Source organism: Protopterus annectens, chromosome 4.part0 (assembly GCF_019279795.1).
Source record: "Protopterus annectens isolate FY-2018-M chromosome 4.part0, PAN1.0, whole genome shotgun sequence".
NCBI lineage: Eukaryota > Metazoa > Chordata > Ceratodontiformes > Protopteridae > Protopterus > Protopterus annectens.
This window is the reverse complement of record NC_056733.1, coordinates 1,980,254,913-1,980,281,253: the sequence shown is the minus strand read 5'-3', so window position 1 is coordinate 1,980,281,253 and position 26,341 is coordinate 1,980,254,913. Positions and strand designations below refer to the sequence as shown.

Sequence of the window (26,341 nt, the reverse complement as noted above, 5' to 3'; positions counted from 1 at the left end):
ACCACTCTATAACGGTTACTTTTTTGACAGAAAACCACAGTAAAAAGCACTTTAAGACACTATGCCAGCACAACAACAGAAAAATAAATACAAAAATAAATACAATTTCTCCATAGAAAAAAGAAGTTATGTCTTACCATAACTTTCCATCTGTGTTGTAGATCTTTATTTATTCATTACTGTTAGGACTTCGGTTCTGTCCTCGGAACCGACATGGCCATTACCAAGCTCGCGCCAGCCAAAAACTCTCAGCTAAGACCTACCCACAATGCCCCTCTCATAGTCTCTTCAGATCGAGTTTGCCCACCATTATAGTATAGAAGTAATAAAAGTGACAGTAGGAGGCTCTGTCTGAGCAAATACCTTAACTAATAAGGAAATCCTAAAGTCCACCAGGAGTCCAGGCAGGGGGAAGGAGGGCGGGAAATAATGAATGAATAAAGATCTACAACACAAATAGAACATTATGGTAAGACATAACTTCTTTATCTGATGTTGTAAATCTTTATTCATTCCTTATTGTTAGGACCGAGTCCCCAGCTACTTGAGTCCTGGGTGGCCCTAAGGAAAGACATTCCTGAGCACCACAGAACCAAAAGATGCTCGTCCCCTGGAGGCCAAATCCAATTTGTAACGAGTGATAAAGGTATGAGGTCTTGCCCAAGTGGCTGCTGGGCAGATATCACCCATAGAGGCTCTGGAATGAAAAGCCACTGAAGTAGCCATCGATCTAGTAGAGTGAGCCTTTACTCTGGAAGGTAAAGACACTTTGTTCTGGTGGTAGATGAAAGTAATGGCGTTTCTTAGCCAAGAATATAAAGTCATTCTGGAGACAGGCCTACCCAATCTGGGTCCTGCAAAGGCCTCAAATAATTAATCCGTTTTTCTGAAAGATTTAGTTCTGTCCAAGTAGAAACGAAGTTGCCTATGAACATCGTGGGTATGCAGAAGGTATTCCCCCTATTTGATTGATGAGGGAAGAAAACTGGTAGGGCAATAGACTGATTAATGGAAAACCCAGAAATGACCTTGGGCAAAAAGGAGGGGTCAGTATGTAGGGACACTCCTTCCCTATGAAAAATTAAATAAGGTCTCTTGACACTCAAGGCCTGCAACTCAGATACTCTTCTCACTGAGGTAAGGCCTACTAGAAGTAGAGTTTTACAAGACAAAAATTTCATATCACATGAGTTAGAAGGCTCGAAAGGAGGACTTGTTAACGACTGAAGCACCAATGTCAAGTCCCTAGGCTCTATAGGAGGCTTGACAGGAGGTTTAATATGTAATACTCCTTTCATGAAGGTTTTGCACAGTTGGTGTGACATAGATGAATTGTCGATTCCATTGTGAAAATTTGCAATAGCTGCTAAATGTACTGTAATCCTCAATGCTGAAGCTCCTGCGTGCAACAGGGTAGTGAGATATTGTAGGATCTTCTGAATAGGCATGGAAAAGGGGTCTATGTTATGTTCTTTGGCCCATCTAGAGAACCTAGTCCACTTACTAGAACAAATTTTCCTGGTGGAAGGTTTGTGTGAAGCCAGGAGAATCTCGTGAACAGGGGATGAAATATCAGTTAGCCTGGCAATCATCGGAAGTGGAGAAATTAAGCTGTGAGCTTGAGGCTGTGGAGATTGGGGTGAATCAGTCCCTGAGGATGAGACAGCAGACCTTGGGATTGATCCAGAATCCATGGGCTGTGAATCAGATGAGGCCATATGAAAGGGAACCAGACATGATGGGGCCTATAAGGGGCAATGAGGATCACTCTGCTTCTCAACCTTTGAGCTTTCACGAGAAATTTCTGGATGACAGGAAATGGCGGAAAGGCATATAGCAGACCCGGGGGCCAATTGTGCATCATAGCATCCCTCGGTGACTCCCCCTGAGGGGGGATCAGGGCAAAATAACTTCTGCATTTGTTGTTTAGGGGAGAACCAAACAGGTCGCAGCAAGGCCTGTCCTAATGCTGGAAGATCTGATCCGCTATTATAGGACTGAGGGGCCACTCGTGAGGCATCAAAATTTTCCTGTCACACAAGAGGTCATGGTTGTTTTTATGGTCAAAGATCTGCTTGCATATGTTGTTTTTTGTCAGATATTTTAGTAAGAGGGTACAGATTTGCAATTGGTCCAAAGTATTTTAGAACATTGTGAAAGAATATTTTGGGTAAGTGGCATTATTATAGAATTTACTTATTTTATTTATTTATTTTACATTTGTTTACTGTGAAAGTCCAACTGGACACAGGTCCTTTTTCAGTGGAGGCCAGGGGGAAAAGCAACACATTGCACATAAAGAAAATACTAGTTCAGTAGTATACATAGTACAACAGGTAAAATACTAGCTTAGACTAAGTTAGATAATACACAATAAGTTTAAACTATTGCTAGGTAATCACAAAATTAAACAGATAAGTATAAAGGATGTTATAACATTATATGTTCTTGTGTAAATAGATACAAAATGCTTAAACTGTTAAGGAAAAATGCCTATGGACAGAGAAAGACTGAAAATTAATACAAAGGTCCTGGCAATCAATGGGTTGCTTATCAGTGGCTTCAATAAATTCTCCTTTTCTGAAGGCATTATTAAGTCTGCCCTGGAAGTTGGTGGGGGGCATGTTCCCAATCACATATAACTATAACCATTCTCCTTTCTGGGATTGCTATCCATAGGACAACTATGTGGAACTTCCTAAATTTAACTCCTGAAGTTTTTGTCTGATGTGAATAATAACAGTAATACTACTAATAATAATGCCTTTGCATGTCTGACAAGGAGCGCGGCAAACAAGATCTGAAGAGACTATGAGTGGGGCATTGTGGGTAGGTCTTAGTTTATGGTTTTTGGCTGGCATGAGCTTGGTAATGGCCATGTTGGTTCCGAGGACAAAACCGAATTCCTAACAGTAAGGAATGAATAAAGATTTACAACATCAGATAAAATGTTTTCAGTTATTTTGCACCCCTCAGTTTAAACGTATTTTACAGTCTTGTGACAGTCCATTAAAAATTCATTAAAATACAATACTCTTAGCTTTAAAATAGCTTTCCTGAAGAGGAAAGTGATAAAACAGCAACACAAATAAGAAAATAGATTTTTTTGCTAAAGGGAACTTATCTCTCCAGCAAAGGAACAGCACAATCTAAACATCAATCCTCAAAAGCCTCAGTGGAGCATACTATTTAGCATCATTAAAGAAGTGGCTACTGCTCTTGTAGAAAGAACCTTTCAAGTGACTGCAATGTGCTTAGCATATTTATGCTAACAAAATTGTATACAACTTGATCACAACATGGAGAAGGTGAACTCAGAAATCGTTTTGACCACATTTTCCTCACTAAAAGAATACAGGGTGTAAGTAATATGTCCTATGCAGACCACCTTAAGGCCCTTTCCCTGTCTTCTGCCTCCTACAGGCTGTTGAGAGAAGATCTATGCCTTACACACAAGGCATAGTCAGACCCCACCTTGACGGACCTCCTGCATATCTATAAAATTAGCAGCACCAGAATTACCCATTCTAAAGGCTTAAACATTGCTTGTGATATAAACAGGACCTACTGGAAAGACAGGTATGTATCCCAGAGATTACCCTTTATCTGGAACAAGCTCCCCATCCTTGTGAGGTGGAGTTCCTCCCTAACCCGGTTCAAGTGTAACTTGGGCAATTAGCTAGAGAACAGGAAATTAATCTCTGGTTTGGCACTAGGTCTCTAATGGACACAGATAGTCTTAAATGGTTCATCTGCCAAGCTACTGCTTGTAAAAGTTTCATCTCCAAACCCCCTGCTTACACTTATCAAGGATGCAAGAGCTTGTCAAGATTTGGGATGCATGGCCAGGCTTAAAAAAGCCCTTGTGGTCTTTAGCCTAGTAAATGCCTGTGAACCTATTAACCTGATTTTAATAAAGGAAAAATGAATAGAGATCATCCTTATCTAGAGCCTTCTTTCCATCTACATTGAATCCAAGTTGCCCATGAATATCCCAGCAGTCAAGAGCTTCTCTCTACTGTTAAAAGTGTTAAGGAAAAAAGCAGTCAGGCTAATAGCTTCATTAAGTTCTTCTCCAAGGCCACATTTGGTATAAAATAATGATAGTGTCTCAAAACAGCATGGGCGAAGACTGTAAAACTGATATGTAGCTTTGCCAGGTGTGGAAATAAGATACTTAAGGAAAGAGAGTGGTGGAATGCAGACGTCCATAAACTTATCATGCGAAGGAAGCGGTACAGGAAGAAGTAGTTATCTAAAAAAGACTAAAAAGCTGTTACAATGGCAAAGAACAAGTTTTCACAGAAACTCTATCAGCTTCCAGAAAGTGACATAGCAGATGGCTCAAAGAAGCTCTATCAGGTTGCAAGACAATGATAGAAAGATAAAGACGATAGCCATCACATGCCCCTCATAAAGGATGCCAGCAAACAATCTGCTCAGTTCAGAGGGCATTAAAGACAGATGGAAGGAGTACTCCAAGAATCTTCTTAATAAAAAAAAAAGCTGCACTGCCTCAAGCACAGCCTATAATGAAAGAGGATGAAGAAAAATCCAGCCTAAAAGAAGTACAATGAGCACTTAGGAAAATTACGTAAGGGAAAAGCGCAGGCTCAGATGAAGCCATGACAGATATATCAAGATAATGGGTGTATTAGAGGAGATATTGCTCTTGGGGTACTCACAGTGGTATGGAGAGAAAATGACTGAATGATAAACATGCTAGTGCTAGTATACAAGAAAAAGGGAACATTCACAGAGGTATCAAGCTCCTGTCACACTTACTGAAAGTACTGGAGAATGTGATTGATAAAGCTATATAGTAGAAGTAAGATGTGAGATGAGCAGTTCAGACTGCTTTTAGGCAGTTCTGTGATAGTCCCAGACAGAACTGATAGAAGTTGTGCAAGCTGTAAACAAGTACACACAGTGTTTGGACCCACAGACCAGTTCCCACTGGGAGTAGTTGTAATGCAGGGTTCATCTCTGAGTTCACTGGTCTTCATGCTGGTGACAGACTACAGATAGGAAGAGATGCATTAACAAAGCTGATTTATGCAGATGATGCAGCACTATAAACAGACTCTGAACAGGATCTTCAGCAAATGGCAGGGGAATGGAATGCAAAACTGAAGGCACATGGGATGAAACTGAAAACATACAACCCACTGATCATGACAGCAAGGGAGGGAATCAGAAGAAGCTGAAAACTGAGACAGAAAAGAAAATAACAGAATAGGTTAAAAACTTCAGTTATCTTGGACTAGTGCCTTAAGATAAGGGACTTCTGAATGAAGAAATTAAAGCTAGAATCAGAGGTGTTGTAGCCAAATTACTCAAATTGGTAGTGCTAGTGTGTGATAGAAAAATGATAAGAAAGCTGAAAAGTAAGATGTAAAAAACAGTAGTGTGGCCAGTGCTTCTTTATGACACAGAAACATGAGCAGTGAAGACATAGCAGCTGAAGAAGCTTGAAGTAATAGAGATGAAGTGCTTGAGATGGGTAGTAGGATGGCCATTGTGGGACAGATGGACAAATAAGAACACAAACCAGTAGCCAAAGTAGTCCCAGTAGTGTGGCTAGTGCTTCTTTATGACACAGAAACATGAGCAGTGAAGACAGAGCAGCTGAAGAAGCTTGAAGTAATAGAGATGAAGTGCTTGAGATGGGTAGTAGGATGGCCATTGTGGGACAGATGGACAAATAAGAACACAAACCAGTAGCCAAAGTAGTCCCAGTTGCAGAGAAGGTCAAGGAGAGCAGACTAATGTGGTTCAGACATATGCAGTAAAACAGAAGGAGATTTGGTAAAGAAGATTTGGGAGAGACAGGAAGAAGGTATGAGGAGACAAGAGTGTTCAGCAAAGAGATGGTTAGACTGCATGAGAAAAGATCTGAGACAGTCAGGCATGACTACTGAAGAAGGTAAGAAAGTGGTTCTGAATTGAGAGAGGTGGTGACGGTTGATGCAACACCCCAATTCCCTGCAGAAACCGGGAAAAGGGGGGGGTTGATGGTTATCAACTTTGGTGTAAAAAACAGATTAGGTCCAAGTGCTGTGCTGTTTCTGTGAAATGCTAAATATAGTGTTTTCACTGAAAGAGTCTGTAGCTCAGCAATTGTCCTGGGCAATGTATGATCACATGAAAGTACTTCATGTCTGCAGAGAAAGCTGGTTAATATGGATGAAGAGTAACCTTTTACCAGCATGAAGTACAAGTCACACAGAGAAACTGTTTCTCAAAAGGAAGGAAAAGGGGCTAATATGAAATGTTCTTCAAAGGAAAGCTTTACACGTCTTTTAAAAAGTACGATGTGAACAGTCAAAACCATAATTAAAACTGAAAAGGGCAGCCAGATTATGTAAATGTAGCTAACTCAGGAGTCACAATTTTTCAAAAGGTAGTCAAGTATATAAGGGGTAAAAGAAGTATAATCCTTTGAGGGAAGTCCAGCTTGCAAACTGTGTCCCTCTTTTCCTGGAAGTCTTCTGAGTTAGAGTTTTTTGGGAAGAAGAGACAATCTGCAGTATCCTACTTAAAAATGCAGGGCTTCTACCCTAGTAACAAGCTAGAGAAGTCTTGCTGTTTGTTTAAAGGACTGAACATATGGATGACTTTTCCAGCTTGGGGGACCGAAGGACCTTGCAGAAATATAGTCATCAGGGTTCACCAGCAGGTTTGGAAACAGCATGGTGAACAATGTCTGCTGGGATGAAAAAGGGATTATGAGAATGAATTTAGCCTTGATAAATCCAGCTTTCTGTGTGAAGGTTATCATTGCAGAAAATGGGGAAAAATGTACAGGAAGCTAGGAGGCCAACTGTGAGCAAAGGCTTCCTTAGGTTCACCCCCCCAGTGGAGGAATCAGAGAATAATACTTTTTGCACTTGGTGCTAGTCAAAGATACAAAAAGGGTTGCATTGCTATTTGACCCACAGCTGGAACAGCCTTCTTGAAATGGCTGGCTGGGAAACCATTCATAAGACATTAGAAGACAATGAATGAGTCTGTCTGCAAGAGAGCTGGCCTCCCCCTGAATGTGGATTGTGATGAGGAAGCAGTCTGCTTAAAAAGACCACTTCTAGACTCTTATAGCTTCCTGACACAATGGGTAAGATCATGTTCCCTCTTGCTTGTCAATGTACCATACAGCTGTGTTGTCACAAGGTACAGCTGCCATCCACTGTGGAATAGAGCCTTGAAATCCACTAAGCATAAACAGAACAGCTCACATCTTCAATATGCTTATGTGATGCTGCAACTCCTGAGATGATCAGATACCCTAAATTATCTACCCATTGCGGTGCTGTTCCATCAGAGCAGATGCATATATAGTGACTGATGCCTGAGAAGTCTGTAGTTGGAAAGGGTTTCCTACATTTAAGTGAAATGTATTTAACCACCACTAGATATGAGGCTTGCAAGCCCTAGTGGATGACAGAATCCAGACTAAGGCCACAGAACTCAGACTGTTCAGTTGCAGACCTTTATGTATAGCCTGGCATGAGGTAGCATTACAAAGGCTAACATCATGTGAAGCAGGTCTTGAGACAAAATTCTGTCAAAAAGAAGAGATACAAGAATCTCTGATACTGGGCTGTAAAGTAGTTAAGAAGCTAATCATTACCGCTGTTATGTTGCTTCATATAGTCTCAGTAACCAACTCCATAAGTGAGTGTGAGGTTCATAGCCATTCCTGTGGTTTATTTAACGTTATTTAGTACTTAGTTTTTTTCCCTTTCAGTATAGGTTGTGAACAACCCATTATGACTCTCGTTCCTTTCAATATTATGTATTTACTTCAGAATGTGTTGGTTACTGAGACTATATGAAGCAACATAACAGCGGTAACGATTAGCTTCTCAGTAGGAAGTAGTTGGCTAACTACTTCATTCATTGATTTCTATTTTTAACACTTTTTTGTTTTCAGTTATTGGGCGTCTTTTTCTATATGATTGGACGTCTTCTTTGTTTCGAAGTCTTTTAATAGAAGTGGTTGTTTAGTAGGTTTTACATTTATGGGTCAACCAGATGCAAAACGCGAACCCCAATGTATTGGAAGGGCTAGTATTAACACGCTGCATCATTTTGCTTGATATTTGTAAGTGCATTACTGCGACAACTTTTTCATTCTAAGTATACAAGAATTAACGGGGATTTTATGAACTGTTTAACTACTTATGACTTAAAATGTAGGACTGTATGTGATTTTTTCCTCACTTCATTGTTTTCTAACCTGCAATATCTTGTGTCTCTCGAAGTAGTTGCGTTTTGCACTATTTGGTTTGAGCAGTCTACGAAGATAATATAGATAACAGTACATTATGATGTTACAGGCTTTGTAAACAGATCCATTTTATATACGTTTTTATATGTTTTGTAATTACTTTACTAGTTTTTATGTTGTTTATTTTTACTCCATGGTGATGAATGTTTGGGATTTTATTTAGGAAGGACTTTATTTGGAATGTTTTTAAAGTACAGTTTTGTATTGCAATCATTAACAGCTATAGGAGTCGTTCTTTTCTAAGGGCAGCTGCAAGTGATTTTATAATTAAGCGCTGATTTTTGGTGCCTTTTTCTACCTTTATAACAGTGTAAAAAGTGATTTTTAACCTTGTCTGAAGAAGTCTTCCTACTAGGGAAGACGAAAAGCGCTTCACAATTGGATTAAAGCTTTGGATTACTCACCTGTTCGGATTTTGTTTGTTATATGCACTAAAATGCTGCTAAAACAGTTTCACCTTTACAGAGATTATTTACTAGCTTGCTCTTTAACCACTGTCTTTACATCAGTTACATATATTGTTTTGAAGTAAGTGATCCTTCAGTCTTGTTCTAAAACTGTTCGGTGTCTGTTGTATTCTTGTTTCATTAGGCAGGTGGTTCCATGTGGCAAGGCCAACTTTTTAATTCTGTTTCACCTACTAATCATGACCTACCTGATTAGTGTGAATACTTCATTTTGATTATTTGTTAGGAAATGTACATCTGTACCTCTTACTGCAAGAATCAGGGAACAAACCAGAATTAATAAGGATAAAGGCCCAAACATAGAAGTAGATTTTAAAAATTGCTCTCATAAACTTAGAGTGGCTCGAATGACAGGTTTTGCATTCAGATGCATTTTCAGCAGGATATGAAGATTGAAATTCAAATGTCTTTCATTATTTGGTGACTGCAGTCCTCAGTTATTTGCCCGAAAACCACACATTTTACAATGAACGGACCAAAAATATGAGTAAAATACTGTACATTCTGTGAAATTCTGGACAGTTGAGGGGAATGGGAAATATGGGTCTATATTATAACATCAAAGTCTAAAAACTTCGAATGTTATAATATCGAACCATTTTGATCGAAAGACCATAACAGCGAACACTCAGAATAGCAAATTTTTTCCCAGGGAAAAAATTTGCTGTTCCAACACACATACACACAACACAAGCACCCCAAAATAAATAATCCACATATATACTTCAGAAAACCCTACACTAAACCATACATACACTACTAGCTATCCACTTACCTTCACCCAACCCTAACCCTAAGGTCTGTAACTACTGCACACTCACCTTACCTGCTCCCTAACCCTAAGGTCCCTAACTATCGCACACTCACCTTTCAATCATTAACAGCTATGGGAGTCGCTCTTTTCTAAGGGCAGCTGCAAGTGATTTTATAATTAAGAGCTGATTTTTGGTGCCTTTTTCTACCTATATAACAGTGTAAAAAGTGATTTTTAACCTTGTCTGAAGAAGTCTTCCTACTAGGGAAGACGAAAAGCGCTTCACAATTGGATTAAAGCTTTGGATTACTCACCTGTTCGGATTTTGTTTGTTATATGCACTAAAATGCTGTTAAAACAGTTTCACCTTTACAGAGATTATTTACTAGCTTGCTCTTTAACCACTGTCTTTACATTAGTTACATATATTGTTTTGAAGTAAGTGATCCTTCAGTCTTGTTCTAAAACTGTTCGGTGTCTGTTGTATTCTTGTTTCATTAGGCAGGTGGTTCCATGTGGCAAGGCCAACTTTTTAATTCTGTTTCACCTACTAATCATGACCTACCTGATTAGTGTGAATACTTCGTTTTGATTATTTGTTAGGAAATGTACATCTGTACCTCTTACTGCAAGAATCAGGGAACAAACCAGAATTAATAAGGATAAAGGCCCAAACATAGAAGTAGATTTAAAAAATTGCTCTCATAAACTTAGAGTGGCTCGAATGACAGGTTTTGCATTCAGATGCATTTTCAGCAGGATATGAAGATTGAAATTCAAATGTCTTTCATTATTTGGTAACTGCAGTCCTCAGTTATTTGCTCGAAAACCACACATTTTACAATGAACAGACCAAAAATATGAGTAAAATACTGTACATTCTGTGAAATTCTGGACAGTTGAATGGGAAATATGGGTCTATATTATAACATCAAAGTCTTAAAACTTCGAATGTTATAATATCGAACCATTTTGATCGAAAGACCATAACAGCGAACACTCAGAATAGCAAGATTTTCCCCAGGGAAAAAATTTGCTGTTCCAACACACATACACACAACACAAGCACCCCAAAATAAATAATCCACACATATACTTCACAAAACCCTACACTAAACCATACATACACTACTAGCTATCCACTTACCTTCACCCAACCCTAACCCTAAGGTCTGTAACTACTGCACACTCACCTTACCAGCTCCCTAACCCTAAGGTCCCTAACTATTGCACACTCACCTTACCCGCTCCCTAACCCTAAGGTCCTTAACTATCGCACACTCACCTTACCTGCTCCCTAACCCTAAAGTCCCTATCGCACACTCACCTTACCCGCTCCCTAACCCCAAGGTCCCTATCGCACACTCACCTTCGTTCGCACACTTACCTTAACCTGGTCCATAACCTTAGCTCCACAGTCGAGGAAATAGCAAAGCTGCAGAAATGGCACTCTGAATACTTTCCCTAGGAAAGTATTCAATATTCTGCAGCATCGCTATTTTCAGTGTTCGGTGCATAGGGTTTGATATTATAACATTCGAAGTTTTAAGACTTTGATGTTATAATATAGACCCGGAAAATATACATGTTCTCTGATTGATACCATTGATCTTAAAGGTGAGGAATAGTTGAGTCTGATGATTTTTAAACAACAGGGTGCTCACTCTTTGCTCTGATCTGGAAACCAGTAGAACTTTCTTCAGAATATCACAATGATGCATTTTGTTTTCTATACATTGCAACATGGGAGTATTTCAGCTACATTGCAGGGCAATGATTGGTAGTCCATACTCAATTTACAGAATCAGAAGATTCCTGACTAGAGCTTGATAGTGAACAATTGTTGATAATAAATGACACATTTTATGGCAAAGTGTTTTAACTCTGCAAGCACTTTATTTACTGTTGTAAAATATGTGATGCAAAAGTGATGGAGTCAAAGATCGGATACTTTTGTTCTAATACAGTTGCAACAGAATTATTAAGTGGATCTTTTCTAGCAGTGGGGTAGACTGAATAGTTTCAGAGGGGTGGCAGGCTGCATGGTTCCATATATTTTGGTGTTAATTATTAGTTTGTTATTGAAGGTTCAGTATGATACAAAATTAGGCATAAACACCTTTATTAACACACTGGATAGACAGGACCCAGGATGTTAGGATCGGTGAGACCTCCTCCACAAACAGGCCAGTCACCAATGAGTCCCTCAGGGCTCTGTGCTGGGCCTGCTCCTCTTTGGCATCTATTTTTTGGAGGTCAAAGCCAATGTCAATGGCCTCTGGCTGACCAAGTTCACAGATAATTGCAAACTGGGAGCAATCATTGAATCTTCCCCAAGATGACTTTCAGGAAAGTCTAATACAAATACTTGGTTGGTGCCAAAGTCATGGCTTAAAACTCAACACCAAGAAATGCATTATAGTAACTTTTGGGAAGTCAGCCGTTCCAGGTAACTACATCATGAATAAAACACCCTTACAAGTTGACTCACTAGTCAGGGATTTGGGAACTCATGTATATAATAACCTAGCCTTCAACCAGCAGGTGTCCAAGGTAGTAAGAAAATTCTTCTGTGTTGCTCAACTTAAAAGTAGACTCATGGCATCTAGGACGAGTGAGGTCATTGTACTACTGTACTCATCCCTCATTAGCCCTATCATAGAGTATAATGCCCCCTTTGGTATGTACCTAACCAGACACATGCAACATCTGGAATATCAACAACGTTCCTTACAAGAAAAATACAGGGAGTAAACAAAATGTCCTAAACTGATAACCTCAAAGCCTTGTCTCCTTACCCTGTATCATATTTACTTCTGAGAGGTGATCTCTGTCTGGTATACAAGGCATCCCTGGACCATGTCTTGATGAACCTTTTGCACATCCACAAAACAAACAGCATCAGAACTACTGGAGCTACTAGATTAAAAGACCTAACTTTTGCTTTTGACATATTCCTATTCCCGGGAGCTGGCTTCTCATCCCTATGTGAAATACAGTTCCACCCTAACACTATTTAAATGCAGCTTGGACCAATGAATAGTTAATCAGACATCAGTCCCTGGTCTGGCACCTATGTATCTGATAGACAGAGACAGTCAGTAAATCATCTCTATATAAATCCAGTTTGTGAACCTCATTTGGGTTGCACAGCTAGGCTTATAAGAGCCCTAGTGATTGTTAGCCTAGTATACACCTATGAGCCTATGGTAGTTTTGTAAAACTGTACTGCATTTTCTGCTACAGAACATCAGCTAAACTGTCTGCTTCAATCAACAGCATGTCCTCTACCTACATGACCACATCATACCAACTGTCCAGATTTTTGTCTCATATTTTTGGTACGTTCCTCAGAAAATGTGTGAATTTCTGGCAAATCATTGAGGATTGAAGTCACTAAATAATGACAGACATTTAAGTTACAGGCTTCATATCCATTGAGTTACAGGCTTCATATCCTTCAGAAAATGCATGTTTATGCAAAACCTGCTATTCTAGCAACTTTTTAAGTTTATAAAAGTTGTATATAAAAATCTGCTCCTTTTTTGGGTCGTTACCCCCCCCCCCCCACATTATTTTTGGTTCTGTCCAGATTTCTTGCTTTTAAGAAATTGAGAGGTATAGACCACATTAAGAAAAGGAAATTCATGACTTAAGTAATTCATAAAAAGAGAAAAAAAAGGAAGGACCCACATAGACTATTGTCGAACTTCACTAAACAATGCTCCTACTCTGACAGAAGTTTCTCCATATACTTAAAATGTCCTGTTTCTGAAATAGTTTCCAAGCCAGGTCAATACTTTTACCCCAAAGTTAGGCCTGCTAACCTTGCTCAGGAAAAAAGCATATGATTAAATATTATGAATGCCTTGAACATATTGACAGAGATTCAATCAGTAAAAAGGCCATTGTTCATATTAAGAGAAAACTACTTACTGTGTATTACACTGTCATTGTACTAAAGATCTACAGAAAACTATGCTTTTTGTCACACAAGAGGTCATGGTTGTTTTTATGGTCAAATATCTGCTTGCGTATGTCAGATTTTTTTGTCAGATATTTTAGTAAGAGGGTACAGATTTGCAATTGATCCAAAGTCTTTTAGAACCTTGTGAAAGAATATTTTGGGTAAGTGGCATTATTATAGAATTTACTTATTTTATTTATTTATTTTACATTTGTTTACTGTGAAAGTCCAACTGGACACAGGTCCTTTTTCAGTGGAGGCCGGGGAGAAAAGCAACAAATTGCACATACAGAAATAACTAGTTCAGTAGTATACGTAGTACAACAAGTAAAATACTAGCTTAGACTAAGTTAGATAATACACGATAAGTTTAAACTATTTCTAGGTAATCAAAAATTAAACAGATAAGTATAAAGGACGTAACAACATTATATGTTCTTGTGTAAATAGATACAGAATGCTTAAACTGTTAAGGAAAAATGCCTATGGACAGAGAAAGACTGAAAATTAATACAAAGGTTCTGGCAATCAATGGGCTGCTTATTAGTGGCTTCAATAAATTCTCTTTCTGAAGGCAGTATTAAGTCTGCCTTGGAAGTTGGTGGGGGGCATGTTCCCAAATACATATAACTATAACCATTGCTATCCTTAGGATGACTATGTGGAACCTCCTAAATTTAACTCCCGAAGTTTTTGTCTAACGTGAATAATAACAGTACTACTACTAATAATAATGCCTTTGCAGATTCTTCTGATACCTCTTTTAAACAGAACATGTGGTCAAAGCTGCCAGTGGGTATAATTTAGGAAGATTAGCAAAGTTGCCTATCTGTGTCCTGTTTGAGGATGCTGAGATTTTGCTTAATTGTTGCTTCTAGATTGGTAAGCAGAATGCTTCTGCATTTTTTGAGTAATTCATAGCTGTTAATGCTGTCAGATACAATGCTAGTGTCAGCAATAACATTTTATACATGACACGTAAGTTGATTTACAGTTTTGAAAAAGTTTTAAGTTTAGAGACTGGTGACTAGTTAGTGAGACATTCACAACAGGTTAATTGCCCTACAGAAAAAGAGGAATGTAGAAGTTTATATTGCCTTTGAATGAAAATAAGCAAGCACATCATTTAACAAACCACACCACACATTTGCATAGAACAAATTACTGTGCTAGCCAGATCAAATTATGTATCAAATCAGTGCCAGATCACAAGTCAGTAACAATCAGACCAAGTAATGCCAACCAAGAGTCAACTCAACTAGGCCATAACATGCCACTGCAGTCCCTATAAATGCTCAAGCAACACCAATGGCTGAAGGGGTCTACAACCAATCAACAACAGTCCTCTGTCACCATTCAGCCAGATACCAGTGGCACTAGTGCGACCCCAGGCTCTGGCCCCCAGCCTTCCTACAACACCATGGGGTGGCCCACCCACAGAAGGGCCAAGCCAACCGAGCCTGCACCCTCCTCAAGCAAGGCACATTCCTTTGCAACTTTAGTCTTCCAAGTCTGCCCTTCCGCCCTTCATGGCTGTGACACCTACTTATCCTCCCTACTACTTGCTGGGGAAGGCAAAAACCTGAAAACCCACTGGAAAAAAAAAACAGGAAATTCCTTCCTGATCCCTAGTGCAATCACCCTTATGGGTCAGCAAGCACCTACCTACTCATATCAGTCAGCACTTGCCACTTCTCAACTTTTGCTATCTACAGGTTTTCCTGCTTTTACGAGGAAGGGTGGGAGAGTGAGTGTTTTGCTCTGTGGTTGAAAAGAGATCATGCATGGCTACCTGTGGCTTTTTAAATTCTTCCTCTAGCTACCCATCTACCTTTACACAGCCCCCCTTCCTCATCCTAACCAACTTCCTCCCCCGGGCTAAGGTTACCACCTTTTCAAATGCCCAAAGTGGGACACTTTTGGTACAAACGACAAATTTTACAGGGCAAAACATACCCACGGCCAGTACAAAGGACAGAAATTCACTTTTTTGCCTAAATAAAAGCTTATTCTTGTAGCATTCTAGTTCCTTATTCTGTTTCTTATAGCATTTAGGTGTTTCAGAATAACTGTGTTATGCAAGTATTACGTAAAATATAGGAGATATTTTTGTCCTAAAATCTCAGGACATTTGCCAATTTTTTTCAATTTTTATGCAAGGCACAACTGCCAAAAGAGGGACTGTCCCTCGCAAAGTGGGACAGATGGTAACCCTACTCCCCCCTCTCTCATGGATGCTATTTTATTTTTTTATTTCAGAAAGCAAGACTGTAAACACTTTCAAACAGAGTGTTAAACAAGTATACGGAAATGAATTTCTCTTCATTTTAATCGAGATGGCCGCGTCAAGTCAAAAGCTGTCCATTGCTCCACTAACCGTTTTAAAATGCGTTTATTTATTTTGTTAACCAGTACTATAACACCAAGCCAACAAGACCTATTTCAGGTTTGGTCATCGGTGAAACATTACATGCCTCTCAATCTCTTAGCAGAAGAAATCTGGACGGAGCCTAAAATAACGGGGGTGGGGGCAAAGCCTCAAAAAATAGGAAGAGATTTTAAATTTTGCTCTTTCAAACTTAGAACGTTGTAAAAATAACATGAACTCTGTTTGGCGTTCATTTTCTGAAGGGTATGAGTCTGAAATTCAAATATTACTTAGTGAATTCAATCATTACTTGCCCAAAAACACAAATGTAAAGAGGAACAGGCCAAAAACATGAAGCAAAAATGTAGATGAGAGGTATGATCAAATGTAACAAAGAGGGGAAAATACAGTAGTATACTTTACATACAGCATTAAACACTTAAATAACATATCGATCGCGAATTCTAGACAGTCAAAATAATATGGGGACAAAAGCCCCAAATCATAGACTATTTGTAAATAATACTCCAATTCGCTAATAAACTTAATAGAGCAACAGTTTTCCACCAAAGTGCATTTCCTGAAGAAGTATGATTATGAAACTCCCGAGTATGACAGCTGACATTACTGACTGACTCATCTTCATTACTTTATCAGAAAACCAAAATGTTTACAAGGGACGATGTAAAAAAAACTATGCGAAATCCTGACGCTTGGAATCTACAGTTATACCACTGACTGAAGTTAATTTTCAGTTCAGTTTGTGTCAAATGCCGTTGTAAATTTATTTTATTTATTACAAACGTCTTTACTTTACTACTATAAAAACTACACTTTCGTTTTCGCGACTTTAAATGCCTCCACACGGTGGCGCAAGATGAAGTCAAAAGTGGGAACAGAGCAACCCATTAGTGGCGCGTGTGACGTTGCCTGGTGTCATACCTAAGAGGTGTCGCTGTTCTTGCTGTGGCCCCTACGTCTCGGGTTCTTGACAGTTCGTTCGGGTAGTGGACTTTTAATGCATACCTCTAGGCTGTGTTTGGTTGTTCCGTAGATTAGCTGAGAGTTGCCCCTCTTTAGCGGTGGAGCTTTTTACTGTATCTTTGGTGTCGGGCAATGGGATTTCGCCCCGAATCGTTTATGTGTCAAGCCTGACGAAAACTATCCAAAGCGGGGAAGACGATGGCGAAGTGGTGTGGTGGCAGCTGGATTATTTGGCGGATCTTATTGTTACTACCTGTTTTGGTGAAGCTCAGCGGAGCCGAGAACAATAGCCAGGAGTACTACACCGCCGTGCTTAACGCCAGCACCACAGAGGGGGGCAAAACCGTGGTCCTCACTAGGGTGAATGAGGGTCGTTATGGGCTCGACTCACCAAAAACGGATGTTAAAGGAGTGCTCGTGGCCCCGGTTGTTGTACACGGAGGTATGTTTATTTTTCATTAATGTAGTTACCGGTCTTGTGTATTTTTTCTCAAGGTTGGCATGTTTCGGAAATATCGTTGTTGTTAAAGCCATGCATCCTCCCAACTCTGAGTTCCGTGGGTTCCAAGCCTGGGCTGTGATCTATTCGTTGTGTGTTTTTCTGTGGATTTCTAATGTACTCTGTTTTAACACAGTTTGTGTTGGGTGTGCTGGACATTTAGAAAAGATACGGTTATTTCACTGCTCGCTATTATTTATGGTGTTACATGTAATAGAAAGGCAGCTGTCTTCTAGCAGTGTTTTGAACGGTCAGGCTTGTTTGGGGGAAGTAACATACATTATGCTCGAGTATATCGTTACATGGAAATGTATGCAGGTGCTGTTACTTGTAAGAGTCAGTCGTGCCCTGCTGATGCTATATCTCGGCTTTGTCAGTTAGGAAATTGCACCTGCAAGTGCTAACAGGATATTTAATGCAACCGATGAGTTTTCGCTGCAATTTAATTTGGTAGGACTGTCACCAATGAGAGTTATTGCTTGATGTATTTTTGTACGAAACAAAACGGTTGCTTATAATATATTCATAATGTTGTATGCTAAAAAGTAACAATTAAGCATTTGTACGTATAGTTATGTGATGCTGTCACTCTGTGGATGGGCTAAGACCCCTTCCACAGATAACAGGCATTTCGTTATTTTCTGGTGTAGTGGGCCATGAGCTGCACGTCTTGTAGCAAAATAATAAATGGTGCAGTTGAAAACTTTTAGATGTCATATTGTCCCTCAAGTGATGATTGCATCCTGGTTTAAGCATTTTTTTAAATTATTTTTGCAGTTCAAAACATCTTATACGACTGGACGAGGAACCTAATAAAAAAATGCCTTTTTGCAATAGAGAACCTGATTCTTAATTGATATTGTTGCCTTCTGTGGTAGGGATACTAGTTCTTTCAAAACTGCAGTTCCACTCAATATTTAGAGGGTTTTGTTTGAACTTTGTCACGAGTATTAAATGGTTTTATTTTATATTTTGTAAGGCAAGTTGTTAATAACACAAGATTATACGCAGTCTTAATGCCTGGTTAAGTTTAAAAAATTATAATTCAGTCTTGTCTGAATCTTCATCGGTTGTAAAGTCACATTAGCAGTAAGTAATATTTCTCAGTTTAGTGTAACAGTATGTTATTTATTTCAGTTTTGTTCATAAAATGAAAGTGGCCACTTACTAGCTTCAACAGTTTTTAAGGGTGGATTCATTGATGAATGTGGTAGCAAAGAAATAAAGGAACTCTAATATGAATAGATATGAAGATGAAGTAAATTAGAAAAGCCTTACTTTGCACAATTTATTGTCTAGGGATCTATTTTTATAGGGTTAAATAAAAAGTTAAAGTCTGGGCTTAAAGCACCTAAAAATAAGGATGAAAAAACTGTTATTAAGTTGTTGATTTTAAACTTTAGTTTACAATACTAGTAGAAAGAAATATAAGAACAGACTGTATTATCAGCCGTTTCTTCTTTCATTTTCATAACTGTTAGGAAAACAGAAAGACTGGGTAGAAGGTTTTTGTATGATTCTGTTGTTATTATTATTTCATTTTTTACAAAAACACCACTTGTGTTACCTTGTTGGTCATTGTCAAAAGGTGTTAATAGAATGATTGCCTGTGGTAGGTAGTGTACTAATTTTAACAAACCAGTTATTAGTTCATAATGTGTTCATGATGTTTACAGTCATATGGTGAAAAAGTAAACAGTTAAGCATGTGCATGGATAGTTAAGTGATTTTGTTACATTTTGTGGACAGGTGGACTAATAGGCGCTACAGCAATAAGAAGCAGTGTTTGTGTCATTATTTTCTGTTGTAGTGAGTCATGAGCCATAACCTTACATGTGTGTCCCATCCAGGGCCGGCCTTAAGTAAACTAGTAGCCTAGGCGAAAAGGCTTCATGGAACCCCCCCCCCCCAATACTCACACACTGCCCAACACTTCTCAGCCTGTTCACACTATCCAGATTACTTTTTTCTTCCTTTTTTCACATTTTGTCTAATTCGTCATTTTTTTTTCCCTGCAAGTTTTCATTCATTCAACATCTAAGCAAACATCTTTCTTTCTTTCTTTCTTCTTTCTGATAACTGTGGAGGAAACATCTAAATTTTAATGAGGGGGGTGGGCTGTTTCAGAAGCCATAGGGGTTCTGGATGCTCTGAGGTGCCATTTTAGAGTTTTTTTAAGCCTTTTCATCCAGGGATTGCTTGAACAAAAAGCATGATCAAAGAAATAAATTTAGTCTTACATTTTAACTGCTTTTTTTTTTTTTGCTTCCTTTCAGCATATCCTAACTGACCAAGACTATAGAGTAATAACTGCCGTGGAAATAAGCATTAAAATTTCTAGATGTTCTGAGATGCATTTTAGAGTTTTGTTTAAACAACCTTTTCAACCCACAATCGTCTGGATGAAAATCATGATTAAGGAAAGAAACTGGGTCGTATTCTTCAATTTAGCTTTTTCTTGCATCCTTTCAACACATCCTAACTGACGGTGACTACACTAAAGTAACTAAATTAAGCTGGGGTCTGGGGCTACTGTGCATACAAAATATATGGCAGTATAAACCCTATGAGGTGCATTCTAGAGCTTTTTTTCCAATTTTTTAACCCAATGATGGCCTGAATAAAAATCCTGAACATGAGAAAGAAATGTATTCTTATTTTTTTATAGGTTTAAAATAAGCTGTATTCAAGTTTTAATTCTCAGAGTTGATGAAACACCAGTTCACAATAAACTGAAAACAAATGCTTGTGAGAATACATATGTCATGTTGGGGAATAGGTAGTCACTTTGTGCATCCCCCTCTGGTTTTAAATTGGAATTAAAATAAAGGCCCAAATGCCCACTGCCCACAAGTCATATATTTCAAGTTGTTGCTGTCATTGTTATGTACAATATGCCATCTCACCCCCTACCCACAAAAGACAGCCACCTTCTGTGTACCATTCTGATGTCAGACTGGGATAAAACTGAAAAAAAAATGGAACACAGCAAATTTACTGTCAGACATATATAAACTGCATGCTTATACTCTCCCGCAAAATAAAGCCACCTGTATATGCATCAGGTGTTTGATTGTGAAGAAAATGATAAAAAAATACAATAATGTCTCCATATTGCTACTTCTAGATAGTATAGTTTTCCTATACAAACTAGAGTGACCCTCCGTGTACCCATCTGAAGTTTGTGAGGAAAGTTAAAGAAATAATGACCTCACTGTCCACAGCCCAACACATAATATAGTCACCTCCTGAAGTTTGGAAGGCATGTGAAAGAAGTACTGACATCCCCTCATCTTCCCAACACAAATACTACTTTATGTGTATGTAGATATATATATATATATATATATATATATATATATATATATATATATATATATATATCAGCAAGGCTGGATTTAAACTAGGTTAGGTTTAGAGCAGAGATGAACATAAGCCCATGTCAAAATATACTTTTTTCAGCCTTGGTTTGTGGGAACCCCAGCCCCCAAAAGTTCTGGTTTGGGTATTCTGTGATACATTTATCTCACAAAAAAAAGAGAGGGATGACTGTTACAGTGAGTGAGAAATGATCGGTAACTTTTATCCAGACAACTCCTACCAAGCAGTTGTAGCCATCTGTATGTACAATTCAGGTATTTGATTGTGATAAAAAGATGATGACTTCATAATGTGTTTCATCTTTGTTCCAATTCCCATACATTAAAATATTACACATTGCTTCACATATTCACTTAGTCCCACAAAGCCAAAGTAATAAGCAAACAGCAGGAGACAGCTATGTTCCTCCACATAAGACAATCATGGCAATTAGGCCAATACTTTGTGCATTATCAGGTGTCCAGTTAAGTAGACCATATTTCTTTTCACAAGTACACACTAGTCCTGCAAATCCAGATAGTGACTGTACAGACTGTTTAAATTTTCATCTAGTCAACCCCCACCCAGCAGTTGTTGTCACAATGTCTGATGGCTATGTAATGTTTAAGTGGGATAAGTTGATCCTTCCAATAGAGCAAGGTGGGTTAGGATTACCTGATTTGAAGGGATATTTAAGAGCTACACAGTTAAGGTTCTTATATGTAAAACAAGTAGAAAGCTACAATTCAAAGTAGAAAGGAATGATGATGAAGCAGGGGGAAATTCAAGAAATGAGAGAGCTGGATTGGGATCCACATCCTTAAGGATACAACAGTCATACAGAATGGTATACTCATTTACTCATACAGTAGCAGAAAGTATACTAAGAACTAACTCAACACAAAAATGCAGAAAGGAGATTCTGCCAATAGGGATGACTGGAATTAAGGGTATAGAGAATAGGCAAGAGGGGGATTGCATTTACTGTTGGAAGCTGGCAAAGGAACCAGGGTTTTGGGAACAAATAATTAGAGAAGGAAGGGTCAAAGAATGGGAAGAGGCCAAGAGGGCAGTTGGACTGAAGACTAGAGACTGACTTCCCTATGAGGGATTGATTAGGTTCATAGGTAGGTACTAGGCTATTGGCCCTAGGGCCTATATAAGCCTAGCCAAAAAGGTACCCTGGCTTTCGACACCCATGAAAATTATTTTCCTGTGCCCCTGTCGAGTAGAGCCACAGAAGCGATCCTGGGATGAATTTCCTATCTTCCCATCCACTCATCAAGATTTTTCTTGAAGAGTGCTAATGAGGAGCGTTGTTTGATATAGATAGGTAGTTTCTTCCAGAGTATGGGAAGTCTCTGGGACAGGAATCTATCCCTCCAGCATGTTCTGTTTATTGTGGTGACAAGGTTTAGGTCCCTAGAGCGTGTAGCTCGGTGGGATCGGGATTTCTTTAAGTGGAGCATGTCCAACAGCTCTGGGTTTGACATAGCTTTGTATGTGGCACAAGTTAGGCAACATCCTTGCAGGAAGGGAAGTGTTACCTCCCACCATTCAGTGTAGACACAGAGAGAAAGCAGTGGTACAGTGACTTTCTACACCATCACATTTTTTGGCTGTTAGTAAAAGATCTCAGTAACACTCTGTGTGTATATGTATATTTGAATTTATTTGTATACTTGTTAGCCAGGGTAAAACTCACTGATCTTCATGGACCTTTTAACGACAGTCCTGGAGCACTGTCTAGTTAATTGATTTGCTCAAGAGTCCTCAGGCAAGTGGTGGCTTAGATAATCAAATCCTGGAACAAATGAAGCAGCACATAGTCTTAATCCTTTGCACTAGCTGCAAGACAGGATACAGAGATTTCACATATTTTTTTCTAAAGGAAAAAAAAGGTGTTCACAAACCTGAATTATCTGTGGATATCAGCAGTAAATGGTGAGATAATGTGTGTGTGTGTGTGTGTGTGTGTGTGTGTGTGTGTGTGTGTGTGTGTGTGTGTGTGTGTGGGCAGGTACAGTTCTGTAGGTAAACTTACCATAAGAGTAGAATTTCAAATAGATCACTGTTGCAGTATTATAAGCTATATGGGATGTACCCTGCCAAATACTGGACACCTGGCTAGCTTCTCAATCTTTAGGGATCTTTAGGACACCTTCCACTTGCCTGTACGATTGTTAGAGCTTGATGGTGAGCTAGTATTAGTATAAAAACAGATGTATGGGTGCCAAAAATTAGAGCTTTCTTTCCTCAGAAACAAGGGAAGCTAGAACCCTGCCAACAAAATATGTGCAAGGAGAATAAGGGAGCTACAGATCCCAGACTGGCTTTAAAAAAAAAAAAAGAGAGAGATGGTATCTGTGCTGTAACAGTAATCTATTCAATCATCTACTCTTATGGTAGATTTTCTTATTCGTGTACTATGTTCATCATTAGATCACTGTTGCAGTAACCTATGCTACTAAACTATATGGGATAAATACCAAAGCTCAGAAATAAAGGAATGAGGAAGGATGAAAGCTTAGCAGCTCTTGGAAGATGGCTGTAGCAAAGCCTGCTCTGGCCTTAGAGAAAGCAAGTTGTGCAGTGCTTTGCAAACATATGAGTAAAAGATAAAGTTGCTGCATAAAGAATGTTTCCAGGAGTCCATCCCTATGCAAAAAAGCTGTAGAACTAGCCACAGCCATAGTAGAGCAAAAACTAAATGGCATGAGACAACTATTTGGGTATAGTCTATGTTGACACTGAATGTCTTTTTTTTATCTTCAAAAGAAATAAACACTTGATTAGAATTCTAGAAGTCATTTTTCATATAAATGTATCTGTTATCTTAAGTAGTCTGTTGATGTCCAGTGTATATAATTCTTTCTCTCTCTCTCTCTTTTCCTTATTGTTGGTTCTAGAAGGAAAACAGAGAGATAAAAGAACTGGTTTAAAGGAAGGGCTGTCTCTCAAAGATACCATATCATTATGAAAGATGAGAAAGGGTTGAAGAGCTGGCAACTCAGATACTCTTTCTTGCAGGAGTCAAAGCAATGATTAACATTGTTTTCTATGACAAGAATTTCAAATCAGCCTTGAGAGCTGGTTCAAAAGGGAAAAATTTAAAGTTTTCAAGAACAAAGTTAACATCCCAAGGAGGAACCACTTGCTACATAGGTGGATGGATATGTAAAACGTCTTTCAGAAACTACTTTACTTGTGTTAAAGAAACTGGAGGATCCGAAGGCAAACAAACAGAAATGGCTAACAGGTGAATCTTTATGATGAATAAGAAAGGCCAGCTGATGATAACCCACACAGATACTGAAGAATCAAAGGATGATTGAGCCTTAAGCAGATCTTGGTTTAAAGTATGGCACCAATTTAGCCACATATGATTTTTTACTACCAGCTGTTTTAGCCTTATTTAACACTTGCTGCATGTCCTCCGAGAAAAGGTGCCTAAAAGTTATTAGAATTCTATCATCCAGGCTGGGATTTGAAGAATTTTTAGGTTGGAGTGGATCATTAAGCCCCTGCCTTGTGATGAGTATGTCCATCCTGGGAGTAGGTTTTGGTAATTACCTTTGGCCGCTTTCAAAAGAAGATAGAACCACTGTTGCCCGGACCAAAAGGGAATTACCACAGCAATCTTTTGAGAGTTATTTTGAATCTTTAAAAGAACTCCCTGCATCAGTGAAAATGCATGTAGGAACATGAGAAAACATCTGTCCTCCAGACCTTTTTTTAATCTTAAGAGACAACCTAGAAATACTGTCTTGTGGGATGGAATAACAGAAACATTTTCTAGGGTCACTTGAAAACACATACAAACATATGGAAAATACAAATGCCCCATAACCTGCAATGGACTGTTATGGGCACTAGACGCTTTAAACAGGAACCTTTGAGGAGTAACGAGAGGTAACACAGACTGTATATAACATTTTGAATTTTGAAATTTTGATGTGAAGGTTTAGGAATGAAAGGTCCAGGAAAGGTCTCCAAGTTCTTTCTTTGGCACCAGAAATATCTTTGAGTAAAATCCTTTTTCTGTTTCACTGGTGGAACAGGCAACATGACCTGAGATAGCATTTTATCCAGAATTGGAGGAAAAAGGAAGATTTGATTGGATGGATGTGGGAGAATCCCTTGGAAAGGAGGAATGGAGTTCTACTACCAGTTGTAACTTTTTTGAATTATTCTTAGGACACAGGTGTGCTAAGTAATCTGTTGCCAAAAGAATGGTGAAGATCTAGATTTTCGAAAAGCTTTTCTGGGTTGCCAGAGTAGGGAGATGAATGAGATTGATGGCAGATACAGTCTGTCTGCTTTTTCAGATTGTCTTTGGGAAGGCCCTTCTTTCCCTTTTTGAACCTCTATGCTACTGCTGCCTGAAAGTTTGCCTGTCTTTTGCTGGGATTGTTTGCATTGTTTCATATAAAAGGGTTGCAGGCTAAGAGAAGTTGCTGTTAAGTTTGGGAATAGGAGATTGAGTTATCTGAGACACCACTTGGATTAACTTCCCCCTTTTATCAAAACTTTTGTGGACCTTAGCAGAGGAAGGCCCAAATAACAGGGCTCCTGATTGAAATGTTGGCAGTCGAAATGCTGAGTACCGACAAGCCAAACAAAAAAAACCCAAAACCCAGAGAAGAGTGAATCTCGAATATCTCACTTCTCCTTAAAACTTCTTTTTGCAAAGAGGGCAAGCTGCCCCTGCACCCCCCCCCCCCCACATGTGGGCAGCAAGTCACCTGCACCCTCCGAACTTGTACATACCAACTCCAAGATTGTCATACCTCAGAGAAAAGGAAGTATTCCAAGGAATGGCATTTTGGACTTGGTATTTGTAAGTCCAGTCTTTCAGCCATTCACTCTCCATATTTTGGGACTCACTTTGGTGGGTCCTGACATTTCAAATGTTTACCAAATAACAGTTCGTTATCCAGTGTTGCATTCAACAATTCAGATTTTGCATCCATTGGCATAATGGCTGAGCTGTTTACTTTACAGACACAAGATTTTCTTTCTGACCTTTACTACTTAAATACATGCCAGTGTGATCCTCATTCTTTACTAGTAGCCCCTTACTGCCACAAATCTACCATTACTATCTTTTTTGTCTCTTCTATCAGTGTTAGAGTTACTGTAGCAATTAAGTGCTTCTGTTTTCCTTCGTACCTGATATTCTACTGAATATCCATCCTTAAATAATTTCTTTATCAAATTTGTCTGATAGTTGGTGCAGAAGTTAATGTTGCAAGCTGAAGTTCGTGTGGTACAGGGTTTGAGTTCATCAGCTTCTGTGTACTACGTGACCTTGTGCAAGTCACTTAATCAGACAGTGCTCCTGGGTCACTCCTGGAAAGGGACTGTTTGTCCAGTAGACCTACATGATTAATAAATAAGGTTATTATTATTATATTCACATGCTCAGTTATTTTCAAATGTGTCTTCTGTAGCATTGCTATTTGCATTCTGCATTTCTTAATATAATTAACTACATTTCCTTTTTGTATATACATGTAAAATAGTCCACATTCCAAAATAATATAGAAAGTATCACCATTATGATAAGAAGTCATTATTTCCACCTGTTACGTGACAGCTTTTTTAAATGTCTATTTCCAGCTTTTGTGATTCATGTACCTACTAATGTTT

General features: G+C 38.8%; 1 protein-coding gene across 3 annotated transcripts in view; it reads left to right on the top strand.

The window, feature by feature from the left end:
* Positions 1–16,773: 16,773 nt before the first annotated feature.
* Positions 16,774–26,341, top strand: part of RNF130 (ring finger protein 130) — a 2,389,441-nt gene continuing 2,379,873 nt past the window's right edge. The window contains exon 1 of one of the 3 annotated variants that reach the window (XM_044069596.1): positions 16,774–17,272. In XM_044069596.1, the coding sequence (XP_043925531.1) occupies positions 17,029–17,272 (244 nt within the window). In that variant the 5' untranslated portion in view covers positions 16,774–17,028. The remainder of the gene's footprint in view (positions 17,273–26,341) is intronic. The other 2 variants (XM_044069594.1, XM_044069595.1) reach the window with 2 other exon arrangements.